Source organism: Rhizophagus irregularis, chromosome 7 (assembly GCF_026210795.1).
Source record: "Rhizophagus irregularis chromosome 7, complete sequence".
In the NCBI taxonomy this organism is placed as follows: domain Eukaryota; kingdom Fungi; phylum Glomeromycota; class Glomeromycetes; order Glomerales; family Glomeraceae; genus Rhizophagus; species Rhizophagus irregularis.
The window spans coordinates 586,133-607,107 of record NC_089435.1 but is presented as its reverse complement, the minus strand read 5'-3'; the positions used below and the strand labels follow the sequence as shown (position 1 = coordinate 607,107).

The following is a 20,975-nucleotide window of genomic DNA, read 5'->3' as shown; positions in this document are numbered from 1 at the left end:
TGAAGTATTTCAAGTAATTAAAAAATAGAAAAATCAGTATTTATGCTTTTTGTTAATTAATTAAAATTTTTACAAATAAATTTCTTGACTATGTTGAAGAACTAGTTAAATATAAAATTGGGATGCTTTATTATGAAATTTGTGTGGAAATTTTAAACATTCGAATTTAGTTGTTATAAAGATATCCTACCACAAGATTTAATTCATAATCTTTTAGAATTTTATATAGTTCCTAACATGAAACCTAAAACTAATTTAGCACCAAGAAAACCGAATTTTAAATATCAACTTGATTCAACTTTGATTGAATCAGACTATGTTCCCATTTTTGCTTCATGGATTGATAAAAAAGATTCTTCACATTATAATAGAAAAAATATCCCTTATGATTTTAAATTATTACATCGATCAAGTCAAGATGGAAATAATACTTTATCTTTTCATAGAAATTGTGACAATAAAGGAGCTACTATTTGGATCGCAAGAATTAAAAATTCCACACAATTAATTGGTGGGTATAATCCACTCAATTGAGATCAAAGTTGGTCTTGGAAAAATACAGCAGATAGTTTTTATTTAATTTTACAAATGGAAAAAATGTTTCTACTGCAAAAGTAAGTTATGTTAGTATGCAGAATAGGGCTTTTTTTTGTGGAGATAGTCATGGACCAACTATGGGTAATTTATACTGTCTTAATGATGCTTGGTCTTATAATAATAATGATAATGGAAATCGTTATCCTAAAATAGGGATCCCAGCAAAATTTGAGGTAGAAGATTATGAAGTATTTCAAGTAATTAAAAGATAAAAAAATATCAATATTTGTGCTTTTTGTTAATTAATTAAAATTTTTACAATCAAAATTTTCTTTATGTTAAAAAAAACTAATTAAATCTAAAATTGAGATGCTCCATTATGAAAATTGCGTGAAAATTTTAAACATTCATAAATGTAACAATATATAATAAATAATGTAATTTTAATGATTTAAATTAAACTGAACAACTGATTGTGTGTCTAAAAATTATCTTTCATCAAAATAACAAGCACATTTTACAATGATATAAATAATAATGTAGATAATTATTTCTGCAAATAAATCTATTTTTGTAACTCAGAATAATTTTATTGAATGATCACAAATCTGCAGTAGTTAATGTCACCAGTAATGCGCAGTAGCAACCATAGCAACCGAAATGATATTCCAAAGTCAGTACTGCAAATTTCTATGTTAATTAGTAGTACAGTCAACTCTTCTTATAACGAATTTTGATATAACGAATTTTACAATATAACGGATCTTCAGTATGGTACAGATTTTAACATATGAAAAAAATCTCATTATACTGAATTTTACTAATTAAATGCTGTATACCATTTAACGAAGTAAATTTTATAAACCATATATGAAAAATGCCCCTTTTAATAATGAATTTTCTTTCATAACGAATTTTTTTTCAATATAATGAAGATATTTTGTGTAACTTGCATTTTTGCATTATAAGATACAATTATTATACGACAATATACCATAATATACAAAAATTTTCTGGGTTATACCAGATTTTCCCATCATATTAACGAATATTCCTATAACGAAAGCCTGATCAACCCGGACGCCAACTTCGTTATATTAAGAGTTGACTGTACTAGGACTATTATGGAACTGCAATATTTCCGGTTGTAGAAATTGATCATCATAAAATAATATAAAAAGTGTTTGTACCCAAACCTTAATTTTAACTGCATTTCCTGCATTTCTTACTTAACATTAAAAACAATGTCTTCAAAATTCTTGGCAGAATTATCTAATGATTACGAAAAACTTTTTAAGACAGAAATTGGATATGACGTTATTATTTATGCTGGTGAAGAGCAATATGTTAAGGAAATTCATGCTCATTCAAATATTTTGTGCATTAGGTCTCAATACTTTCGCTCTGCTTTTTTCAATGAATGGGCTGAGAAAAAAGATGGAAAATTTATTTTCAGAAAACCTAACATCTCACCACAATTATTTAATATTATTCTTAGGTATTTAAAATGTTTATAATAAATTTATGTTATAAAAGGAAAGTCTAATTAATATTATATCATTGTACATTAGGTTTATTTATTGTGGAAGTATTGAATTAAAGAATTTACAAGGTTCTGATGTATTGAAATTGTTAATTGCAGTTGATGAACTCAATATTCATTCTTTGGTTTCTCATATTCAAGAATTTTTGATTGAACACCAAACTGAATTTTTATATCAAAATCCAACTGAAATTCTTGAAACTGTTTATCAACATGAAACATTTACAGATTTATGGAATTTCTGTCTTGAAAAAATTTGTGAAGAACCTGAAGTTCTATTCAATTCTGATAAATTTATTAATTTAAAAGCTCCTTTATTAGAATTATTGTTAAAAAGAGATGATTTAAATATGGATGAAATTGAAATTTGGGAAAATTTGTTAAAATGGTGTTTTTCTCAACAAAATATGAAGAATGAACCATTAAAATGGAATAAAGAAGATATTACAAAGATCAAGAGAGCATTGTATAGATTTATTCCTTTAATTCGATTTTATGATATTGAACCTACAGATTTCTTTTATAAAGTTTATTGTTATAAAGATATCTTACCACAAGATTTAATTCATAATCTTTTAGAATTTTATATAGTTCCTAATATGAAACCTAAAACTAATTTGACACCAAGAAAACCAAATTTTAAATATCAACTTAATTCAACCTTGATTGAATCAAACCATGTTTCTATTTTTGCTTCATGGATTGATAAAATGGATTCTTCACATTATAATAGAAAAAATATTCCATATGATCTTAATTTATTATATCGTGCAAGTCAAGATGGAAATGATACTTCATCTTTTCATAGAAATTGTGACAATAAAGGAGCTACTATTTGGATCGCAAAAATTAAAAATTCTACACAATTAATTGGTGGATATAATCCACTTGATTGGGATCAAAGTTTCTCTTGGAAAACTACAGCAGATAGTTTTTTATTTAATTTTACAAATGGAAAAGATATTTCTACTGCAAAAAGAAGTTATGTTAGTATACAGAGTTTGGCTGTTTTTTGTGGTTCTAGTCATGGACCAACTATGGGTAATTTAATCTGTTATAATAATATTTGGTCTTATAATAATCAAGATAATGGAAATCGTTATTCTAAAATAGGGATCCCAGAGAATTTTGAAGTAGAAGATTATGAAGTATTTCAAGTAATTAAAAAATAATTAAAAAAAAGATTAAATTTATGAATGAAAAAGAATTTAACAATAACCATTTTTGTGCACTTAAGCAATATTCGTGTTAATTAGAGTCTAAATTTGATATTATAAACAATTAAGTTTATATCTAAACATGTACTATAGTATTCGTCTATTTTGGTACAATCTATATTGAATGTTTGTTTAACTTTGTAATATCAGATGATAAACTCATCTCAGATTAAACACAGCATTATTTCAGTTCTTGTTAATTAGTACCAAAGGATTCATTGTTTGTTTTCTCATTTATACTTTTTAACACGTCATTCCTTTTTTTTATTTGAAAATAATAAACGCGAATTTAAACGATTTCGTTCATTTTGAAAATGGCAGTAAATTTTTTGTTCATGTTGGAGATGTATTCAAAGCCATCAATTCATTAGATGACTAAACAATATTGATATAGTAATAAATAATATGACATGTAAATCTCCTTATCAAGCAAAAGATTGTCTTTTATACAATGATCATTAAATAAATTGTAGGTAGATTATATTGTGAAAATATCAAGAAATAAATAGTTGTTGGATGAGAGAATATAGATATAAATCTTCGATTATCTTAATAACTGAATCAATAGTTCGATCATTATAAATACTGCGGCGACAAATAGGAATTAATTCCATTAAAACTTGATTTTGATATTGGATGTCTCATAAAAATATTGGTCATTAAAGTCTCGTATATCCCTATTTTATTTCGTCTATTGTTATTTACTTATATGGTGAGTTTTTTTAAAATTTAATATGGATATCCTTTACAGATAGAGATTATCCATAGCTTTTTAAATTAAAATATGAAATATTTCTAGAAAACGTCATAAATGCCTAGGAATCAGATTTCATCTATTCGGATTATAATTATATTTCAAAGATTACATTTTAACAAATGTTAGAGCAATATTGATAATTACATTATAAGATTATTATCGTAAGTTCTATTATTGTATGAAAAATTTGACAAAAAACGTATATAATAGTAGTAGTGATATGGTAATGCTTAAAACGATAAAGCCTTAAGGATAGTGAATAAATCTATATGATGGCTTAATTAAATACATAATCTTTTTTAAGAGATTGAATCTATAAAGAAATCTAAATCTAATATTTGTATCAAATCACAATATTACTAGTTATATAATTTCATTTTTCGATTAACTTGAAAATTCCATAATTGATCGTACACTCTTTCACGGGTTCGCTGTAAAATTTGCTATTGACTTATTTAAACACATAATAATTTAAAATTATAAGAAATATTTATTATAATATGAAGAAATTAATTTTATCAATTCATAAATCAATTTTGATTAGTTCCCAAGAGAACCAGATTAACTACTATACTATGGGATCACGAATTAGATCTTAATTATAAAAACTCTTTGTAATAAATAATAAGGTTTATAATTTATTAATGTATTGAATGTTCAATTCTTCTGTACTACCTAATGCGAATAATATATGTTGCGAGGGCTGTATAATCGTGCTCTTATACGTCCAATTTTAGTTTATATTTTAGTTAGATTAACAAAAGTATGTAATTAATTCAATTAGAGTTGATGCTTTTATATTTTATTTGAAAGGTCTAATAACAATTATGGGAAATTGAGGATTAGTTAATGTTTATTTTGAAATTTATTATTATTGATAGCCGCAAAATGAACTGTTTCGTAATATTTTTGATTAAACTTTTAAATAATATTCAATATTTTATGAGATTTAGATAATTCATTTATTACTGAAATTGACAGGATTAGAATTGTTGTAAGATAATAAGTAAATAGAAGAGTTTAGAATATTTATCATTTCCTTCTTTACAATTTTAAAACTTGATAAATTTCCTGTCAACTATTTAATAAATTTAATTTAAAATACAAATGGATCACTTGTTATATAGAACTTTATGATGAAAAGAATGATTCTGGTTATTTTATCAAAATTGTCCAAATCCTAAATATCTAATATTTTCACCTCATGATACCGATATTTCAGGAATATTAAATTTATAAAATAATTAACAACAATTTAAATGGATTACATATTATAATCAAAATAATATTGATTGGAGTAATTTATTCAAAATACCAACTATAAATATTACAATTAGTTTGTATAAGTTTAACATCGAAAGTAATAGGCCAATTAAACTAGAATTCTTAAAATTATTTGTGTACTACTAGTAGCTCTATTTTTAGAAACCTTATTACAAATGAATGATGTATCAATATCATAAAGACCACCGTATAGTACTGACTAAAAGACACAGCGTACCATTATAATATACCCGGGTATAACTAATTCCGGTAAATTTTCCCATGATCCATACAAAATACCCTGAATTGGCAAATTGAATTATGCCCTTTATTGATCCAGTCCATTTCTGGAAATGGATTTAATATTTATAATTTGTCATGAACAAAAAAAATTTCTCATTAAGTCTCTAGAATTAATTTTTTTTTTTAGAAAAGTAAACTTATCAAGAACTTTAATTAATCAGTTGTAATGGTTTTTACAAATATTAAATATGATTATTCATCTTTATAACAATAACTACTAATCAAATATTCTTTAACTAATCAATATTGTAAATATTATTTACAAAGGTATGATCCATAATAACTAAATCATTTCGAACTTTAATATTATATATTTCAAATTCTTTTCTTTCACTTCATCTTTCAAATCAAACAATTCTTTATTTTTAATATCATCCCGAATATCCAAATACTTGGCTCTTTTTTTCTTCATAATATGTTCCTTTATGCAATGTAAAATATCATCACTACAACTTTGTATTATTATTAATAATTTATTAATGAGAATATCTTGAGAATTTTCTAAGAATATTTTAAAATCACTTTTTTTAATAGGAAGATTCAAGCTTACGTAACCTAATTTAGATGTCCTAGGTTTTGTAATATGATTGAACTACAATTTGTTAAATGATCATTTCCGATTGAACTAAGATTTTGTTTAATATTTTCAATTGAATTGATTATTTGATAAGTAAACTATTTTTCATACATACCAAAATAAAGTAATTTGATATTCTTACAATATTTTAATAATTGTTGATTTATTGATGCATTATAGGAAAACCAGAAATTTTCTAAATAATCACCAGATATTTGTAATGATTGTTGTGCTGCTTCAATTTGTGATTTCTCAATTACAATAAATAAAGATTTTAATTTAAATGGTTTTGTTAAATTAATAATTTGTTGAGTAAGGTTACTATTCAAGAAAGAACAAAAAAAAATATGAACGGATTCTAAAACATTTGATTGTTCAAATATTTCGCCAAGATTGTTTACTAATTTAAATTCGACGTGATAGAAAATGATTGTATTTAAGGTATTTGAACAATTATAATCTTTCGATAATAACAATGATAATTGATATAAATATATATCATTACTTATCAAAATTTTCTTAAGATTTTGATGTAAATGAATCATTTGTGATGTAAGATTATAAATTCTCGTATTTTCATCAATAAGAAGTTTCAAATTTCTAACATTGTGAATGAAATTTTGATTTTGTAAAATTAACTCAAGAATATCATTAGTATAATTAGTCATTGAGATCTTAAATTTCAAGAGTATGTAAATTTACTCATTTTTAATAAAAATTTTAAATAGTGACCTTTGAATTAAGCTCCTGAAATTCTTAGATTTTGTATTAATATTAGCATCAGCCAACCACTGTTTAATAGAGGAAATAAACTTATTTATATTCAAATATCTAAAAAACTTTGGATAATTAAACAGTATATTCTTAAATAATATTAATAATTTTATATTCATTTAATTTCGTTTTAAAATCATCATTTAAATTATGCAAGTAAATTTCGATAAATCTATAATTCTGGATAGGAAGATTTTCCCATAATAATGGAATCACTAGACGACACCATAATTTATTAACTAAAATACATGGTATAAAGTTGATTCTTAGAATAATTTATGACATCATAAGATAATTCAGGTAAATCTCCTAAAAATACATTTGAACATGACATGTTGTAAATATCAAATGGGAAGTATCAAATATTGAAATGGGTAAATTATATATGATTCCGATATTGTCGCACAATTAATACAACTTATACTGATTAATATTGTGTAATAAATATGTTTCAATAATTAGTCACAGAGTTAATTAAATTAATAATGTAACATGCAGATATTTGTTTCACCTTTTATAAAATTATATAGTCCTTCGTACTTGAAACTGGATCAGGTCCATTCCTAAAAATGATTTAATATTTATAAATTTATCATGAACAAAAAAATTTCTCACTAAATCTGTTGCAATGATTCAATTCATTTAAATTAAAGTCACAATTATATATCTAATAAAATATCAAGATTGCTTATTAATTTAAATTTGACGTAATAGATAAAAATTCAGCCTAAACACAAATAATAATACTTTGTTTGGATAACCGCATGACTGAAAAATGAAAAATCATTAGTAATACAAACTAAGTTTTTTTCATTAATTAACAAAATAATATTTCGATAAACTGTATTAGCAATGAAAATTGGAATAATTAATGATCATGTGATGTACGTACACATGACTGTTACAAAAGTATCAAATCATTATTTTGATTTTTAAAGTAACTTAAAATATAAACAATTTAATTGACACTTATATAATATACTTGAATTGGGCAGGTATATGTTTACCAAATTGCATATGAATTTCTTTAACCGTTTAGGAAAAAGTTATCACCCTAAATTTATGACGTCATGCCGATTACTGACAATTTTTGACGAAATTTTTTCTTTCTTTTTTTTTTTTTTAAAATAAAACTTAATACAAGCTCCAAAAGATAATTTTATCTGTCCTACAAAATTTACTTCAACCATTTAACAAAAGTATAAAGATTATTTTTGGCATTTTTGGGGTGAGTAGTAATATCAAATCTTACCCAAATAAATTCACCCAAAAGTTTATTATACTAGGAAAACGATAACCGTTGGAGCTTATCACGTTGGAAATGATACAACAACATGAAGGGTCAACAAAGATAAAAAAGGCAAACTGATGTATTTAATTTATTTTTTGATTCACTTTAATCTATTTCACAATTTGCACAAATAATTATTTTGTTTCATACTTGCTATAGCATTTTATAAAGATAATAGTTTGAATGCGTTAAAAACTTTATATTGAAAAGCTAAAAAATATAACCCAAAATAGGTAGAGTATTTGTTATTTATGAAAGAAGCAATTACATCGACTCAAAGGATGAGCGAGACAACGGGACATTTTTGCACCACCTCATCTAAACACATAGTCCTTCGCTAAGCTCCGGACTAAGATTTGGGTTAGGTCGTTAAGAGTTTACAAAATACACATTCAGTTTTTCAAATATCTATTTATGATCTCAGCTGTGATAATTAAATCTCACTTTGCAAAAAACACCAAAGCTAATTAAATAATAATACGAAATAAAAAAATATGCATACACAAATTAAAATTAAAATACTGGATTAAAAATCAAATATAATACGGATAACCGGACAAATGTTATCGTTTCAGTTTGTGAAAGAATTCCTTTAATAATTGGTACTAATTTTAATGTATTTTCCTATATTTAAATTTAAAAAAAAAATGGATAAATAAGTAAATAAAATATAAACATTATAAATTTAATCAAATAGAATATGTACCATTACTTTCACATGAATTAATGTTTAATTCGCCTGGTTCTAAGAACGTTGGATTCAGTTTTAATATAAAATTGTATTTTTTGAAGATTTTATTTTGAATTATTGGATTTGAATTATAAATAATTTAATAAATATTTTTTAACTTTGAATACTTTTCAATGTCTATGTCAAATTCAAGTTCTTTTGAATTGTAATCTAGAAAAAAAAAACTATATTTAATTTAATTATTCAAAGTTAACTTTTATTAAAATAGTATAATACATACATACCATTTGATAAAAAAGTTGATAGATGAACATTAAGAATTTAATGATCTGCTTGTATAAATAATAGCTTTTGGATGAGGCTTTTCGGCTTTTCAATAAAATTGTGACCAAGCTTCTTTGAATTTATTAACTTTTTCCTTCTAAGTTCAGCTTGATAAAATTGATTATCACAATACAATGTTTTCACAAATATTATTAATGTCACTTATAGAAGGCCTTTTCGGGGGATCAGGGTCCCAACAACTTTTCATTAAATTAGCATAACATTCCAGTGTATCTTCTGTAATGATTTCAGGCCGCTCTCCATCAATAATTTGTATAATCAGATGAATATTATCTTTAACGTTAGCAAATGGCTTACAGCCTGTCGTAAGTTCCCACATAATCATACCCAAATTATAAACATCAGATTCTTTTGAAAATGCAGACCCTTTAAATATTTCTGGTGCAATATAAGGTAGTATTACTCCATAAATTCCATTATCCGATGAGGTATCATTTGCAGGTCGAGATAATCCTAAATCTCCAATTTTACAATTATAATTTATCCATTCATAAATATTTTTTAGCATATTCAGTTGATGATTTTAAATCTTTTTAAAATGACAACCGTATCATACATTATTACATAATGATGTTCTTTGTATATTGAACTATCTAACAAAGTTGCTTGATAAATAATACTACTAAATCCTTCCTTTTGCTATTTCTTTTATATTTGTAAATTGAGAATATGGTATATATTATATAAATTTTCCTGGAACATATAAAGGAAAATGACGTATACTATCTGATAAAATGAAACACTTATCAATATTTTTTAACTCGTATTTTATTTCAAATTGATATGATCATCTTATTAACGTGAAAATCATCTAAAACACTATTCTCGCTGTTAATACTAATAATCTTTATGGTATCAAAAATAATAGTTGATTCCAAAAATAATAAAAATAATGTTTATTGTTAAACAATATCTACGTCCAATGAAAAATGTGAAACAATTTTCAAAATATTTTTGACAGTCTGATGTAAATACTAATTTTCATAACAATAACAATAAGGTTTTTTTCTCACCATGTCAAATAGATAATTGAAATAGGCTTTTTAATTAAGGTTGATTCTACACAACCAAGAGAGATTTTAATAATATCTGGTCTGTTCCTTGGTATTGTAATTTTCCACATAGTTTACAATATTTTTCACTTTCAATCACGTTTTTAATTATGAAAGGATTCAAATTATAACTATCACTGAGTATTTGGTTTATAATATAATATTTACATTCTAACTTTTTTGTGAATAAGTATATGTCCAATCAGTTATATATTAGTTAAATAATACAATAAAGATTTTTTACAATATTTTTGAGCATAAATAGTCGTTGTTATGTACAATGAATACAATAATTATCATCCAATTAAAAGAAACAAAAAAAATTGGTACGAGACTGGATTTTAATTTTGGTGTTGGATCAAAAAAATTTTCATGATCATTTAATTTTACAAGTTCCATTTTATGATATTACAGTATGAACAAATATTAAAAATGTGATATATTTATAGTTTTTCAAATTTTTATATAATGAATTGTTGAATAAAATATAGAATTTTCTGTTAGCGACCATAATACAACGGAAAGTTCAGTTTGAATAGTACTTTAATGTTTATCTATATCCCATTCCCAGTAAAAAGTCCTGTACTGAATTCATATTAGGTTTGTATTGAATTTATACATGAGCCCGTTTGGTATAAAAAATTGGACCATAAATGGGATAAAATTAAAATAAATATGGCCAAATTTTATACCGAATGGGCTCATTTCATAATTGGCCTATATTTGGTACAAGAACTTTTTACTGGGATTGTATAACGTTGTTCTGCATAAGTCAAACCATATATAGCTATACTGTCATAAAATTTTCTACTTTAGTATTTTGATCCGGATAGAAACCGAAATCCGGATAGGATTGTAGTTAAATAAAATATATAATAATTAATGGGTATGATATTACTAAATATCACCAGTAGTGACGGTTACTAGTTGTGAATTTATTTATGATGTAATGACGGCCAATATTTTATTAGATTTTTAATTCTGGCCAAAGCATATCATAATGTTGGTCTGATAACTATCACCACTGGTGAGCTTTATACCCATAATTAAAATTACGAAATTAAATAGTGCATTCAAGTTAAATTATAATTTTGGCCAGCATTACACGAAAATTTGAAAAAATGTAAATTATTTTTAGATGTTATACACAATAAATATATTACAATAAATATAAAGCCAATCAAACTAATTGAAGCATAATAATGGAAAATAAAGTACAAAAGATTTTCCGTTGAATTTGTTATCATCAAAATTGCTGCGCTATTACTATTATGGTGGCCCAAAATCGATTTTTTTTAAAAAAATTTTATTATCCAGATTCCAGGTCAAATCCGGATATTTTTAACCGGATATTTATCTGGATAAAAACCGCAATTATCCAGATATCTGGAAAAATAAAATTACCCAGGTTCATCTGGTCATGGATCAAACCACTATTTCTACTTAATGATACTGCCATTATTTTCTTTACTTTTGTATGTTATCAAAACTAATAAATCCCTATATCCATATTCCCTAATACCATTTCAAGTCAATCAATATAATACTAATAATATTTCTAATTTTTGGCTTTTGTATTATTTAAATATGATCATTTATAAGTTATTTTTACATATTCATTCTTTATATCAACGGATCATAAATTATGAACAAATCGAGAAAAAGTGAAAATTAAAATTCATTATCTTTCGAAATTAACTCGCAATAGGCTAAAATTTATTAGGTGTTTCAATGCTTTTTTCGAGATATTTATCAAAAATATAAACATGAGTAAGGAATTGAATGTCAGTTGGTTTAGATACTTCATTAAATCACTTCTCTTTTTTTTTGTAATAATATTTAAATTAAAGTATTTTAAGATTTTCTTCAAGTTATGTACAGTATGTAGTTCAGTTGTTATGGCATCAATTAAAGGGAAGGTACTTAACAAAATTAACGAGTGAATTGATAAATTACTATAATTTTGAATTTTCTTCATTAAAATTCAAAATTTCTGAGTTATAAAACTTATTTGTCAATTTGTTTTAATAATTTCATTAATATATTTAATTAGTATATTATTCATAAAATAAAAGATACCTTCGGAGATCAGTATAGAGGATTTAAGATAAAAGTTACAGACAAAGGGGATCACAAAATTTTGATTCAAATTCAAAATAAGTAGGTAGGCAATTTTTTCTTTATTATGCAGGTTTAATTAATTTATTTTTTTTTGCAATAGTTTGGTTATTTAGATAGATTTAATTTATTATGTTAATTTTGAATCAACTGTGAAAAATTGTTTAAAAGTTGCTTTGATTTTATTCACATAAACTTCAATCGTTGGAAAATAACAATAAATTTAGCCAGGAAATTGTTAAAATAATATCCATTAAAATAACAAACTGTGGACATTTAGCGTTTGGTGAATCATTTTAATATCAAATTATTTTTTCTGAAATTGGTAATTTTGTAATTTATTTAGAGTTTAATTTGAGTATAACATTTAATATTACTCACTTAAAATCGCATTATAATTACAGTACGTCCATACATTTAATTATTATTATGAACTCAATTACTTTATAATATCAAATTGAAAAACAATCTCGCTTTTAATGAATATAAAATGGTATTAGAAGATGAAACAAATATTTATAAACTTTTATTTTCATTTTTTAATTACTTGAAATACTTCATAATCTTCTACTTCAAAATTTTCTGGGATCCCTATTTTAGGATAACGATTTCCATTATCAGAATTATTATAAGACCAACTATTTTTATAATGTTGTAAATTACCCATAGTTGTTCCATGATTGGGACTACAATAAACAGCCATATTCTGCATACTAACATAACTTCTTTTTGCAGTGGAAAAATCTTTTCCATTTGTAAAATTAAATAAAAAACTATCTGCTGTAGTTTTCCAAGAGAAACTTTGATCCCAATCAAGTGGATTATATCCACCAATTAATTGTGCAGAATTTTTAATTTTTCCAATCCAAATAGTGGCTCCTTTATTAACACAATTTTTATGAAAAGATGAAATATTATTTCCATCTTGACTTGAGCGGTTCAATAATTTAAAGTCATAAGGAATATTTTTTCTATTATAGTATGAAGAATCCATTTTATCAACCCATGAAGCAAAAATAGGAATATAGTTCGATCCAATCAAGGTTGAATCAAGTTGATATTTAAAATTTGGTTTTCTTGAAGGTGTTAAATTAGATTTAGGCTTAATATTAGGAACTATATGAAATTCCAAGAGATCATGTATTAAATCGTATGGTAAGATATCTTTATAACAATAAACTTTATAAAAGAAGTCTGTAGGTTCAATATCATAAAATCGAATTACAGGAATAAATCTGTACAATGCCCTCTCAATCTTTGTAATATCTTCTTTATTCCATTTAAATGGTTCATTCTTCATATTTTGTTGAGAAAAACACCATTTTAACAAATTTTCCTAAATTTCAATTTCATCCATATTTAAATCATCTCTTTTTAACAATAATTCTAATAAAGGAGCTTTTAAATCAATAAATTTATCAGAATTGAATAAAACTTTAGGTTCATCACAAATTTTTTCAAGGCAGAAATTCCATAAATCTGTAAATGTTTCATGTTGATAAACAGTTTCAAGAATTTCAGTTGGATTTTGATATAAAAATTCAGTTTGATGTTCAATCAAAAATTCTTGAATATGAGAAACCAAAGAATGAATATTGAGTTCATCAACTGCAATTAACAATTTCAATACATCAGGACCTTGTAAATTCTTTAATTCAATATTTCCACAATAAATAAACCTAATGTGCAATAATATAATATTAATTTAGAAGTTCCTTTCCTTTAACATATAAATTATTATACATATTATAAATAGTACCTAAGAATAATATTAAATAATTGTGGAGAAATGTTAGGCTTTTTGAAAATAAATTTTCCATCTTTTTTCTCAGCCCATTCATTAGAAAATGCGGAGCGAAAGTATTGAGACCTAATAGATAAAATATTTGAATGAGCATGGATTTCCTTAACATGATATTGATCTTCACCGGCATAAATAATAACGTCATATCCCATTTCTGTCTCAAAAAGTTTTTCGTAATCGTTAGATAATTCTGCCAAGAATTTTGAAGACATTGTATTTAATTTTTAATGAGAATAAGTAAGAAATGCAGTGGAAATTTAAGTTTGGAGTACGAACACTTTTTATATTATTTTATGATGATCAATTTCTATAATCAGAAACATTGCAAGTTTGCAACTTAACTTAGAAATCTGCGGGTGTTACTGCACACATTAACTACTGCGGGTTTGTGATCATTTAATAAAATTTCAGTTTAATTTATAAATATTTTGAGTTACGAAAATGGATTAGTTTATTTTAATTATTTACATGCTCTCATTATTTACGGTTTGTTTGTTGATTTTGTAGAAATAAATCTATTATCATATACTACACATCATAATTTCATAATTTAATATCAATTATTACACGCTCATTAGGATTGTGCGGAATTCATTGTACCGATATTTTTGTTATCATGCCCGATATTTTTAATGATGATCGACAATATAATTATATTAGCACACGCACTAATCCTAATATCACGTATAATAATATTGTTATTGAACGGGGCTATATCGGCCTTCGGCCGATATTTTGACGCCCCGTTCAATAACATACAATTATTGTAGAAAACCATTATTTTTATGGTAGACAATTTTTAACTACAATAATAGTTTGGTTCAGTTTATCTAAGTTAGAAAAACTTATAATAAATTACATATTATTATATTTAAATTTGAATAATTGTATATTTTAACAAAATTATTTTGGGATTTGCAGCAACATACATATAGAGCCTTTTTTGCCCTTTTTTAATAAATAATTTTTTATTTGGTTATTTTTATGAATAAAATAGTGTGAAAAGATAATATTTACTTTCTCGTTTCAAACATAATTATCTAATGATCTCATCATTTCTTCCATTTAAAATTTATTAGAAATATTTTGAGAATTATTTAAACATTTTAAAGCCACTATTTTGTTTAAATTTCTTTTATCTCTTTTGTATTCTTTTTATTCCAATATAATGGACCATTCCTCCATTTTTCTGAATATACTTTAGCAAAACCACCTTTACCTATTTCTTTAATGTCATTAAATTAATTATATGGTATCTATTAAATATAATGTCTTTATAATCATTAACTTAACTTTCAGTTATTTTAATTGCATTCCTTGAATTAATTTATCAATTTGTTACTATTACTAGTCCAGTTTGTCAAGTTTCTTTCAAATAATTCTTTTGACATACTTTACACCATTTATTCCATATTTGTATATTTATTACCACATTTATCACAAAAAATTTAAAATATTTATCTTCAATAATGTAATTGTTCTTTATACTAGTAGGATTCTATCCATATATTTGAAATTTATTATAATGTTCTATAATCTATTAAAAAGTGTTAATATAATAAAAAATAATCCAAATTAAGTTTAAAAATAAAATTTGCATACCTTATTTAATAATTCATCAGTAATATTTTGAAAACAAATAAATATTTTAAAATAACTGTTTTATTTGCTTAATCTCTAATATACTCATTTTTAAAATGATATAATAATTGGACCAACTTTTCATCTTGCTGAATGTGTAGGGATTGGAATCGATTTTACAATAATCGAATTTATCGAAAATCGATAAGAATCGATTTTAAATCGATTATCGAATAAAAATCAAATTTACTTATAGTGGCGCAGTAGCGTTAATAAGATTTCCCTACAAGTATTAGTTTTATTTCGGTTGACAAAAACCTATTTGTCACACATTATTTGTCACATAGTTAATTTCTTAATTTCTTAATGCCGGCCGTTTCGTGACATTTTGGGGTAGTCCGTTAATAAGAAGTTAGGTCGTTGTCACGTGACATTAACAAAATTCCAAAAAAGGAAATTTTGTTGTCCAATGAAATTCAAGTTATGTTGTACAAAATTCCCAAAAAGGATATTTTTATGCCGATCTTAATAAATTTAATAGTCACGTGACCGAAAGTAGTATAATTTCGATTAACGATTAATCGACGATTAATCGATTCTAAAATCGATTCTAATAATGATAATCGATTCCAATCCCTATGAATGTGTTGTATTACTTAATTCTTTAATATCATTAAACTGATTATATGGTATCCTTTCAAATATTGTATCATCCATAGTCATTAATAATTTATCAATTTGCTTATTTTTACTGGTCCAATTTGTGTTGTTTTTTAAATAACTTTTTTGACATGACTTACACCATTCGTATTCTGTATTTACATATTTATGTAATAGGATTTTGTGATAACCCTTATATTTGTTTATAATCTACTAAAAATATATATATATAAATACAATAAAAAATAATTGAAATTAATTTTAAAAAATTTTATATAATTTATTTAAAAATTCATTGGTAATATTTTGTGAATCAGCTAGTAAATATTTTAAAATAACTGGTTTATTTTCTGAATATCTTATGTATTCATTTTTATATGTGCGGTCATCATACATTAATGGACCATCCCTCCATCTTGCTGAATATGTTTTGTTGTTTAGTATTATTAAACTGATGGCATGGTATCCATTCAAATATTACATCGTTTATTGAAATAGATTATCAATTTGTTCATTTCCTGTAAAAAAAGTTGATCCGTTTTTTATATTCCATTTTTTTTTCGTAAAAGGCTCATATTTCCGGAATTAATAACCTTCTATCACAGGATCTATCGAATTATTTTCATTTTCCGTTAATGAATCCGGGAAAGGTTCATTTTTACTGAGTTTTACAGAAATAACGGATAAAATTTTTTTATAAGGTCCATGGTTCAGCCCTTCTTCCTTTTGGTAATTATGTAATCATTTTAAAGCGGCATAACTAGCTAAACTGCTACAGTAAAATGGTAAATGGTCACAGTCCCAAGTTATGTTGAAAGTGTTCACAGCCTATACTACCGCAAGACTGCAAAGTATTCCTGGTCAATCATCAATAATAGGGTAATTGTATTCAGCCTTGAAAAATTATGCCAATATTGATTGCAAATCTCATAGCAATGATTTTCATATTCCTTATTTTAATTTTTAGATTGTAATTAAAAAAAATGATTATAATTGACAATTAAAAAATAATTTTATACTAAAATAAAAAAAATATATAAAATTACCGTTAATATTGTAATTTAAAATTATCAGTATAATTATATATATTAGGATAGTGAGATTTTGGTTGTCATGGATATGATTTGATGCCTGATGGAATTGTGATTGTCAAAGAACCGGGACTCGGGATTTCGTAACAGATCCTAATTAAAGTAATACTATAAGATTACGTCTCTATTATGCGTTAAACGATGTTTAAGTATTTTCATGTTAATTATTTCCATATTTGTAATATTATAATCACTTTGATGTGTGTGGTACGACTTTTTCAATTTTTTTAAAAAAAATAATATTTATTATTAACTCATTGGCAGATATTTTATCAAATTTATATTAATATCTCATTTTATCTAATATAATATTCGGAATTTAGACGTTCATATAACGTTAAATTTGTATCTGCACTCGTTAAAATAGGGAATAAAAACGTAAAATTTATGTTTCGAGTATAAAACAGTTAACAACTATATACGTATAATCGTATACTTGTTGACGTTCAGATGAAATACACCGATTACCGAACGTTACATCATGTGAAAATTTAAATTAATAAAGCCTCGCATTCTTAGGAATTTCAATAAACTAACGACTTTTATTTACAATATTGCTTATAATAATAATATAATTGATAATACATTAAAAAAAAAATTCTTTTAATATATCATAAAAAATTTCAAAAAGTAAATTATTTTTGATCCTCCTCAAAAACAATATTTTTAACATCACTATCCCACATCATATCAAAACCTTCATCACTACCAAACCAATATTCAGTATCTTCATGATAAAATACTTGATGAATTTGAGTAGCAGGTGTATACAAATAACCACCAGGACGTAATTCATAATCAACACCTGTTGTAAGATTCTTAACAGTTTTATGACCACGAATAACAAAAACGTCATGACCATGAGTATGATGATGTGGTGCTAAAAAAAAAGAGAGAAATTCGTTAATTCGTTGATTTGATATAATTCTCTCATTCTTTGATTCTTCCCACTCTTTTGATTAAGAAAGAATAAATAACAGACTTACGCTCCATAGACCCCTTTGGAAATCTAACAACAGCTCTGAGTCTTTCAATACTATCATCATTACTATCAGAAGTGTTTACATGTCGTTCCTGTCTTAAAAGGCACCATTTACAACGTTCGTCCAACCCAGGAATAGAAACAAATGAAGCTTCATTATTTGCATCCCCACTTAATGCTTGAGTTGAATAAGGAATATGTGAATGATTATTAATAAGTTTTGGAATTTCTTTCATCGAATTTTCAAGGAAATCCTATAAAAAAAAAAAAATGATAATATGATATATGTGATAGTTTTCAAATTTCAAAGAACATTTTTATGAACTTACTTTAACATCCTGTTTGTCTTCCCATCCATTAGTAAAACTTGTTTTAAGCCAAGTTTCGATGATTTCCTTCGCATTATCATTGTTTGTAACCATACTTCCTAAAGTTAAAACATTTGAATTATTAATTCCACGAGAATCAAAAGCAGTTTTAACATCTTGACATGGAGAAGCATAAACTCCAGGAACTTTATTCGCAATAATTGACATTCCCTACAAATAATAATAATAATAATAATAATAATAATAATAATAATTCTCAAATTAAAAAAAAAGAAAAAATTTACAAAAATTTAAATAATTATTTAAATGAATAAATTCATACCATTCCGGTACCACAAACTAAAATTCCTTTTTTTTCTTCTTCAGAATTTTCAAGTTTTTTTCTTTCGCCAACTAATGACGCAAGTTCAAAAGCAATATCATAATATTTGTCTTGTGTTCCTAAATCAACAATTTCTAAGTTTGAAAATTGATCATTAGTCGATAAAGATGTTAAATGATTTTTTACTACATCTTTTAATTCTTTTCCATATGGATCAGAACCCAAATAAATTTTGATGTTTTTTTTTTTCATAACAAGCAATTTTTGTGTAATGGAACAAATTCGAAATTTCTAAATTCTTTTTAAAGGGGTCACTTGATTAGTAATCATATCACGAGATCAATATTAAAATTATCATTGATCCACAAACAAATTTATCCAAATTTGGTTAACAAAAATTTTAAGGATCGTTAACATTTACGTAATATCAGATATATCAACTTGGAGATCATGATTTATTTCTTATGTGAATATTTTACGATATCTATCTGAAAAGATGATTCAGGCATGAATTTATAAAAAACGAATAAGAAACCACGAGTTTAGTGTATAACTTCTGAAAAGATAATCATAGGATATTATTCGAAACGATGATATCTTGCTTGACGTTCTTAATATGATATTGAATTCTAGTCAAACTATTTTAATTTCGTGATAGATGAAGTGCAAATGGGAAATATTAAATGTTATACAAAACAATAATAAAAGATTTGATGTCATTTTGCAAAATACTGTATGATTTTTCATAATGTCGTTAAAAGAAAAAGAAACCAAGATTCAGCTCATAAGACTCCTATTAATTTTTTAATTCGAGTATATTAAAATTTAAATCACTAAAATTTAATGAATTTCTACAAATTTTATTATTTAATTTCTTAGTAAATTTTATAAAGAATAAGTAACATTAAATTGTTGTATAATCTTTATATAAATTCACCGTTTAGAAATAAATTGTTTTAATGATGAAGATTCAAATCTATCGTAGCGTAATTGAATTACGTAAGATGATAATTCAAATAAAAAAAGTTAATAATAGTTGATAATATTTAATTACATTCTTAAAAAAGAATATCATTTTTTTGATACATTTTAACGTTAATTTTTTTTTTAGTAAAAAGTCTGAAATTTTAAATGAAATTTGCGTTAATAATAATAGTTCTTTCTTTACAACCATTCTAGCACTTTTTTAAAACAAATAGTTATGGTTAAACATTATTATACAACAAGCCATCTTCAATCTCTAGATGCCGAAATAATTGCAAGTTTCAAAAATCATTTTAAGAGAAAATATTTCACCATACGTTGAAACTTGGAAAAGACATTACTAAAGAAGCTATTAATTGTTCAGCAGATTCGTGGAAAATGTGACTGAAGAAACAATCTTCAATTGCTGGAAAAAAACTGGAATTTTGCCTTCTTCAACCAATGAAGATATAACCAATACAAGACAGAACACAGTAATGAATGATGAAATAGAAAATATCAATGAAATAATCAAAGAACTTGATGTAATATCGGATTCTTACACTGCTTTATTAGCAGATGCATTAATCCAGGTGAAAATGAAATTAGTGAAAATGATTCTGAACAAGTGCAAATACAAATGTCTTTGAGAGCGATGTATTTAAATCTATACAAACTTGGCTAAATTTTATTGAACAATAAAACATAAAAAATATCTTAAAAATTACATGATAACAAGCTGAAACGTAAGTTCTAATAACTCATTATTTCTAGC

At 24.7% G+C, this 20,975-nt stretch overlaps 1 protein-coding gene across 1 annotated transcript; it reads right to left on the bottom strand.

Annotated features, from left to right (window-relative positions):
- Positions 1 to 18,121: 18,121 nt before the first annotated feature.
- On the bottom strand, positions 18,122 to 19,507 carry OCT59_026962 (uncharacterized protein). The gene is made up of 4 exons (XM_066136615.1): positions 19,238 to 19,507; positions 18,916 to 19,125; positions 18,591 to 18,840; positions 18,122 to 18,484 (listed from the first exon to the last, which is right to left on the bottom strand). The coding sequence occupies exons 1-4, from the start codon at positions 19,487 to 19,489 to the stop codon at positions 18,240 to 18,242; spliced, it is 957 nt and encodes a 318-aa protein (XP_065993085.1). The 5' UTR covers positions 19,490 to 19,507; the 3' UTR covers positions 18,122 to 18,239.
- Between the last annotated feature and the right edge of the window lie 1,468 nt (positions 19,508 to 20,975).

Bases quoted from the DNA above. Each gene is read 5' to 3' on its own strand.
- OCT59_026962 (XM_066136615.1), bottom strand. From the start codon at position 19,489: ATGAAAAAAAAAAACATCAAAATTTATTTGGGTTCTGATCCATATGGA. The intron at 19,126-19,237 runs GTATGAATTTAT...TATTATTTGTAG, and splicing joins TAGTTTGTGGTACCGGAATG to GGAATGTCAATTATTGCGAA. The intron at 18,485-18,590 runs GTAAGTCTGTTA...CTTTTTTTTTAG, and splicing joins TCCAAAGGGGTCTATGGAGC to CACCACATCATCATACTCAT.